This window comes from Lampetra planeri, chromosome 35 (assembly GCF_965212315.1).
Source record: "Lampetra planeri chromosome 35, kcLamPlan1.2.h2, whole genome shotgun sequence".
Taxonomy (NCBI): Eukaryota; Metazoa; Chordata; class Hyperoartia; order Petromyzontiformes; family Petromyzontidae; genus Lampetra; species Lampetra planeri.
In genome coordinates, this window is record NC_136141.1 from 4,318,197 (window position 1) to 4,326,499 (window position 8,303).

At 52.8% G+C, this 8,303-nt stretch overlaps 1 protein-coding gene across 1 annotated transcript in view; it reads left to right on the forward strand.

Moving 5' to 3' along the window:
- Positions 1-1,224, forward strand: part of LOC144730298 (guanine nucleotide-binding protein G(I)/G(S)/G(O) subunit gamma-13-like) — an 18,635-nt gene extending 17,411 nt beyond the window's left edge. Inside the window, exon 3 of the mRNA XM_078610994.1 lies at positions 233-1,224. Coding sequence (XP_078467120.1) covers positions 233-338 — 106 coding nt within the window. The 3' untranslated portion in view covers positions 339-1,224. The remainder of the gene's footprint in view (positions 1-232) is intronic.
- Positions 1,225-8,303: the final 7,079 nt, after the last annotated feature.

An 8,303-nucleotide genomic window follows, 5' to 3' on the forward strand; every position in this document is an offset into this window, starting at 1 on the left:
GAGGGGTTCTACTGTAGGTGTACAACATTATATACGGAAATATAATCGGTGACGTTTCAGGCAATGATCCTTTTTCACAGCATATGAAAGAAGGGTCATTGCTCGAAACGTTGCCTATGACAGATTATTCCCCCTTTAACGCCACACGCAGAGTGTTGCTGTTGTTGTCTGATACACGCTAAATGTTGCCTGACACAAGTTGCCCGTTGCCGTGTTGCCCGCTTGCGCGCAGGATGGTGAAGTGGATCGAGGAGGGGATGTCCAATGACCCCTTCCTGAACCCCGAGCTCATGAAGAGCAACCCGTGGGTGGAAAAGGGCAAATGCGTCCTGCTCTAGGCCAAGGGCCGGGCCCCCACACGGCCCGGGGCGGGCCCACCCGGAGTGACCCAACCCTGCCCTCACTTCACCCCCAGCTCACCTGACCTGACCCTGCCCCACTCCACACTCAGCTGACCCAGACTGACCTGACCTGACCCTGCCCCACTCCACACTCAGCTGACCCTACCCAGACTGACCTGACCTGACCCTGCCCCCACTCCACCCCCAGCTGACCCTACCCAGACTGACCTGCCCCCACTTCACCCCCAGCTGACCTGACCCCGACTGACCTGACCCTGCCCCCACTTCACCCCCAGCTGACCTGACCCTGACACGACCTGACCCCGCCCCCACTCCACCCCCAGCTGACCTGACCCAGACTGACCTGACCCTGACCCCACTCCACCCCCAGCTGACCTGACCCAGACTGACCTTGACCCCACTCCACCCCCAGCTGACCTGACCCAGACTGACCTGACCCCACTCCACCCCCAGCTGACCTGACCCAGACTGACCTGACCCTGACCCCACTCCACCCCCAGCTGACCCGACCTGGCCCTGACCCCACTCCACCCCCAGACTGACACGACCTGACCCTGACCCCACTTCACCCCCAGACTGACACGACCTGACCCCGTCCCCACTCCACCCCCAGCTGACCCGACCGATCCAACCCAATCTTTTCTGACCCGACCCGGCATAGCCTCTAAGTTGACCTGAGCCGACTTGGTCTGATCTGACTTGAGTTGAGGTCAGCCGAGCTGACGCCAGCCAGTCTGACCTGACCCGACCCTGGCCTTATCTTACTTTGTCTGACCTGACCAAGATCTTAAATTGACCTAACCTGACCGCAGCTGACCCGACCCGGTTTGACCTGACCTGACATGACCCGATCCCCCCCCCCCCCCCGTGACCCAGCGTCATCTTGATTTCAGGCGCTACAGCAAACAAAAGAGGCCTCCTGCCTCTGACCAAACAGCCCTGAGGATAGCCCATCTCGGAAGCTAAGCTGGGTTGCACCTGGCCAGTGCTAGGATGGGCGACCGACGCGCGCTAAAGAGGTGCTATAGGCTCTAGACTGCGGGGGGTGTGGGGAGGGGGGACAGCGAGCGGGCAGTGTGGCAAAATCCATTGTTGTACTCTACTCCTACGCTAACCAGCTCCTGCTCGGAATTAATGAACGCAGGCAGACGCGCTCACTCCCCACGCAGAGTTGGACAGACGGGCAGCTTCGCGGGTTCATGGGGAGGGGCATTTGGCAGAGGTGGGGGGAGCGGGGTGGTCGGTGGGGGGGGGTGGTGGTGGGGGGGGGGGGCGTTTAATCGGAACCAATTAATTTTGGGGATCAGATCGTGCAGCCGGGTTTGCCGTCTATCCACCCCGCCAGCAACCGGTGCTCGTCATAATATTTCAGTCTGAGTCGACCTACGGGAGAGTCTGACCACAGGGCCGGGGGGCGGGTATGATTGGCCCGGGGAGGCCACACTGGGAGGATGATGAGGAGGAAGCAGCCGCGCGCTATGCCCCGGGGAAATTAAATCATCAATTGAAATCATCACTACACGGTTGGTATTCGCATCGTTATTTTAGCCCAAGGCTGTCGCGAAGGCGCTGCGTTTCGCAGGCTGGTATGTGCCCCCAGCCAGCAGCGGGCGGCGTACGTGAGTTTTACCCCCCTGCAAAACACACGTTTCGGCGAATTTGAACCCATTTCGTTGCTGTTGGACAACGTCACCGGATCATTAGCGCCCGTTGCAAAGCAGTCGGCGCGTGGCGAGACGCGGCCAGTGGACCCGCAGTTTTAAAACCCAAGGGCGGCCGCTGGGAGCGAACAGCCAAGGTCTGCGACAAGGGATTGAGGCTCAAGTAATTGTGTCCGTCCCTGTACTATCTCCACGTCCCCGTGTCCGTACTATGCGTAAACGCCCCCGTCTTCCCATTCTTTTTTCGTAAACGGTCGTCACCACGTGCACAGTTCTAACGATCTCCTAACTCAACGGAGGCTCACTTAATGCACTGGCTTGTGTGTTTCCACCACACAACCAACCAACGACACCAGCCGCCATTCGCCACTAAGCGTCGGTGACGTGGCCACGACGCTTGTGCCAGGCTAGGTGCACTTTGAGACTGTCGGGGGCAAGTGCTGTTAGCGAGCACCTGTGAAGACCGGTACGGCACTGGAGAGCATGCGTGGGTGGCCAGCACCGTTGCCCATACATATATACATACAACCACACACAGAGATCCCCGATGTATCGGTATGACCGGCATAGTGCTGTTAGCGAGTGCCTATTAAGGCTGAAACGGCTAGTAACCACGCCCGGCCACCTTTGCATCCCCAGTGCCGATGTTTACACAGCGCATGAGGTACTCATTCAAGGCGAAATCGACCCAGGGGAGGCCCCGCACTGCTTCAGATATGATTTCACTGGTGTTAGCCGTGGGCCAGGAATCGAACTCCAGCCGCTGGCTTTCTTAGCGCTGTGCGCTAACCACTGCGCCACCGCTCGACACAAAGACCCCAGCCCCATCCCACTTCCATATAGCCATAACAGACTGTTGGGGCAAGTGCTGATTATTATCAAGCACCTGTACGCAGCACACGAAAGGGGTGGTGTGGCTAGCACCACGCCCGGCCGCCTTTGTCACCCCAGTAGTGATGTTTACACACCACACGAGGCACTAATTTGAGGCTGAGTCGACCCAGAGGAAGCGCACGACCAGGTCAGCTATTCGTCACTGATGTTGGCCGTGAGCGAGAATCGAACCCGGCTGGGGGCAGTGCACCAACCACTGCACCACCGCTCCCGAACCACGTTGAATAGCTTTCTAATTAATGCACTTGATGCTGACGATATCCCGAATGCTCACGACAACACGTGGGCTGTCGTCGTCGTCTTTCCCGTGACGAGGAGAGGCGAAGGGGCAACGATGAACCACGTGGATGTTTGCGGATGAGCCAGTGGACGGAGTCAGGAGTAGCCCGGTGACTGTCTGCAAACGCTGCCAGCGAACGATCGGCTTCACTTTTGGAGTTTTTCCTGACTCCTCGCGAAGAGTCCCACAGACTCGCTCACTGTGAGAGCGACAAGAGACGCACGCGGAGAGAGGAGCCAAGCCAGTGACGCAGCGGGCAGCCTCGAGAGCGAATGTGTGGGCCGCAGTTTGAGACCTCGATTCACACGAATGGTCCAGAGACTTGCAGACACGTGAAGAATCACGCAGAGACGCGTAGACTCGCGCAGACAAATGGACACACAGACCCATAGGCTCACAAAAGAGACCCATAGACGCACAGAGACTCATAGACTCAGAGAGAGACGCCCCCCTGCCCCACGCAGTCGCATGGAGACACGTAGGCGAGTGGTGAAAATGGACAGTGCCGTTACTGTGTGGTTCGTGGCTTGAGAATGAGGATTGGCAGTCGCGTCCGTGAACTCGCCTTTCATTCCCCATCGGCGTCGGTTCATGCAACGGAGGAGTGGAAACAGAATTGCTACCGCTGTTGTTGAAACCGCTCCCAGGGCCGGTATGGGAGTGACAAAAAGACAAAGATCCCCCATATAGCCTAAACCGGCTGTTGGGGCAAGTGCTGGTAGCGAGCACATATAGAGGCCGGCACGGCACACGAGGGGGTGGGTGGCCAGCACCACGCCCGGCCGCCTTTGTCTCCCCAGTGGCGATGTTTACTACACACCGCACCAGGTACTCATTTGAGGCTGAGTTAACCTAGGTGAGCCCCAGGACCGGTTCAGATATTCGTCACCGGTGTTGGCCGTGAGCGGGTACCGTGCCCGGGTCGCCGGGTTCGTAGCGCAGCGCGCTAACCGCTACACCACCGCTCCTCACTATGGGAGTGACGCACACGCACACAGGACCAGTGGAGTGACACACACGCACACAGAGGACCATTGCAGTGACACACACACTGCAGTGACACACGCGCACACACACACAGGACCAGTGGAGTGACACACACACTGCAGCGACACACACACACCAGACCACTGCAGTGACACACACCAGACAATTGCAGTGACACACGCGCACAGACACAGGACCACGGGGCAAGACCTGAAGCCAGTTATTTTGGTGGCATTGATGATGCGAATGCAAGAGCAGTCCTTGCAGCAGGTCGAGACGTCCACTTAAAACAAAACACGTACGAGCACTGACAAAAGAAAGGAAGCGATGGGGCGGTGGTGCTGGGATGGCAGCAACGGCTTTGACCTTTTGACCTTGGACCTTTAAACCCCCCCCTCCTCCTCCGCCGTCATTGGCGCGGCGGCATCCGCAGATTTCTGTCCAGATACGACCGCAGATTTCTAATCGTTTCTCGATAATTGTCTTTGTTCATCGCTAATTTGCGAGGAGTTAATTGCACGGGAGGGAGGTGGGGGGCGAGACGTCGTGTAGCTCTTAAAGATCATCACGCTTTGGCCGCGGGCGGGGGGGGGGTCGAGCTGAGAATCCCAACCCGCGGGGGAGGCGACGATGCCGCCTTCAGAAGGAAAGTACAGCAAGTAGGACCTGTTCTGGCCTCTTGTATAACCGTTTATGATACATGCGACGATGGCGATGATGATGATAATCGTGCTGGCAGACGACTGAGGCACCCGAAGCTCTGAAATAACGGGTGTGCCAACGTGCCGCACCTGGGCACAAACAAATATTGGAAACGACGACGACGATGATGACGATGATGTTGATGGCAGGATAGGAGCAGCTCGGAATATCACGAGAGCACGAGGAGGTTGTGATGGGTGGGGACACGTGTGCAGGATGGGATGAGGGCAAAGATTCCCCATCCCTCCCCGCTGCCCCCCGATGCAGTGGCAACCCGAAGGGAGCAGACCGACTGAGTTGAGAGGCGGTGCCGAGGGCATCGAGCGTGCGACGAGGACAAGAAGAGCCGAGGCCTCGGATGGCGGTGGTTTTTGTTGACCTTTGAACTTTACTCTCAGAGCTCGGAGGTGGAATGCGGACTGTTCGCAGCGGCGACGTCTGGCAGAAGGAAGGAAGCGATGGCGATGTGCGGTTGCATCGACGGTATTGGCACAGGGTGACCTCTTCACCGTGACCTGGTCAGCCTCTGAAAAAGAAGAAACCCTCCTCCTGCCAAATCTGATCGGCGCCTGGAGTATCCTCTGCCTTTTTTCTGGGCATCGTCAGGTCGAAATAAGTACCATCTTGTTTATGATAAGGTATTGTTATAATTACCGTTGTAACGTTTTAAATCGAAACTAGCTTATCAACGGAGGAAAACCTTTAATGGGGAAGGGATTCGAGCCAGAGAGAGAGAGAGAGACACGCACCGCGGTGACGTCACTGGAGGGCTCTCTAAGGATAGAGGCGCGGCCCTGCAACTGCTGGCACACGCCACTGCTGCCGGCGGAAGAGACTTCCGCTTAGACAGCGCCTTGCCCGTGCCCCTCGAGAGAGAGAGAGGGGATGTTGGCCTGCTCTTCCACGCTAACGCATACGCCTTGGGGGGTAGAAAATGTGGGAGTACCCACACTGCACCCCCACACCGCACAACCGCTTGGTTGTGTGCGTGTGGGTTTTTTCGGTAAAGTCACGTAGGTAAAAAAATGTAATGAAAAAAAGTAAAATAAAAATACAATAAAAATCACGACGTTTCGGAGGCAACACAAGCTTCCGTCTTCAGGTGGAACCGTCACAGCACGATAGCTGTATCGCGCTGTGACGGTTCCACCTGAAGACGGAAGCTTGTGTTGCCTCCGAAACGTCGTGATTTCTATTTTATTTTTATTTTACTTTTATTGATTAATTTTTTTTTACCTACGTGACTTTACCGAAACAACCTAAGAATGTGGGTGTGGGGCTGAGGCTTTTTCTTTTTTTTGGTTTGAACGTGCCAGAATGTCTTCACCGCTGCCGCGGCGGCAGATCGAATCTCTCTAAATCGACGACCTCGAGATTTCAGTTCCGCAACCCCCATAACGGCCACGGCAGCTTGACGACGATTTTTCACGGCACTCTTTTTACGCCGTCCCACCCCCCTCACACCCCCCTTTGTCAAGAGCGAGTATTTAAACCGGCGCGTAGTTACGGGACAAGACGTATGTGTGTTCCTTTTGAGTCGCGTCTTTTCCTTTAACCTAAGAGGGCGTGCGTGGGTGGTGACTACCCCCGCTCCCTGCCGATGCGAGGGGACGAAAAAACCAAACCGAGTCTCGAGAGGATCCATACTTAATTTGGAGCTTTCGTGACTGCAGGAATTACTCTTTGGTTCTTTCGGAAAAAAGTCACGTATAAAGAGAAAGTAATAAATTAAATACTAGCATACGACGTTTCGATTGCAACACAAGCAATCATCAGGTATAAATGAAATAGAAACACAAATATAGTATACTTAGAAATGTAATGTAATACATGTAATGTAATACATTACATTTCTAATACATTACATTTCTAACCGACTCTCTGTTGTATTACATTACATTTCTAAGTATACTAGATTTTCTTGGTTCTTTCGGTAAAGTCACGTAGAATGGAAACAATAAAAATAATAAAATAAACAAAACATAATAAAATAATTCTCACGACGTTTCGGCCACAACGCAAGCAGCCGTCATCAGGTGCGTTGTGGCCGAAACGTGAGAATTATTTTATTGTTTTGTTTTATTTTATTATTTTTATTGTTTCCATTCTACGTGACTTTACCGAAAGAACCAAGAAGATGAATCCCTGCAGTCACGAAAGCTTTAAATCGAAATTATACTAGATTTGTGTTTCTATTTCATTTATACCTGATGACGATTGCTTGTGTTGCAATCGAAACGTCGTATGCTATTATTTAATTTATTATTTTCTCTTTCTACGTGACTTTACCGACAGAACCAAAGAGTAGTCTCGAGAGGGTGGCTAAAGCAGCCACACATTTAGTTTACTTCTCATCTTGTGCTCTGTGTGTTTGTTTGAACTTCATTCGCACCGTACGTAGCCAACCGTGGCTAATCGGAGGTGCGGGGGGGAAGGACAACAAACTAAACGCGAAAAGCAATTTCTAAAGAAATTAGTTTTCAATCAGTCGTTAAGCAGGATGTGAATCCAATCACAGAACTTGATGGGATTCCAGTTGATTTTATTTTATTTGGCACCACTCCAATAGGGTTTCATCTCGGAGTTATGGGCTAAGAGGTCGGGGACTAGTGGTGAGGGTTAGGGGGTTTAGAGGCTCGGGGTTGTGATTTGGGATTCGGGGTGACGATTTCGGTGTAAGAGTTTCGTATTTGGGATTAAGAGTTAAGCGTGCACGATTTAGGGGTTATGGTTAGGGTTTGAGTTAGGGTTATTGTTTAGATGTTATGGTTTAGGGCTAGGGTTCGGTTTAGGATTAGGGTATGGGGTTAGGTGTTAAGAGGTTATGGTTTAGCATTAGGGTATGGGGTTAAGGGTTAGGTGTTAAGAGGTTATGGTGTTATAGGTTTTGGTTTAGGATTAGGGTATGGGGTTAGGGGTTAAGAGGTTATGGTTTAGGGTATGGGGTTAAGGGTTAGGTGTTATAGGTTTTGGTTTAGGATTAGGGTATGGGGTTAGGTGTTAAGAGGTTATGGTTTAGGATTAGTGTATGGGGTTAGGGGTTAGGTATTAAGAGGTTATGGTTTAGGATTAGGGTATGGGGTTAAGGGTTAGGTATTAAATGGTTATGGTTTAGGATTAGGGTATGGGGTTAAGGGTTAGGTATTAAGAAGTTATGGTTTAGGATTAGGGTATGGGGTTAGGTATTAAGAGGTTATTGTTTAGGATTAGGTTATGGGGTTAAGGGTTAGGTGTTATAGGTTTTGGTTTAGGATTAGGGTATGGGGTTAAGTGTTAAGAGGTTATGGTTTAGGATATGGGGTTAAGGGTTAGGTGTTATAGGTTTTGGTTTAGGGTATGGGGTTAGGTGTTAAGAGGTTATGGTTTAGGATTAGGGTTAGGGGTTAGGTATTATAGGTTTAGGATTAGGGTATGGGG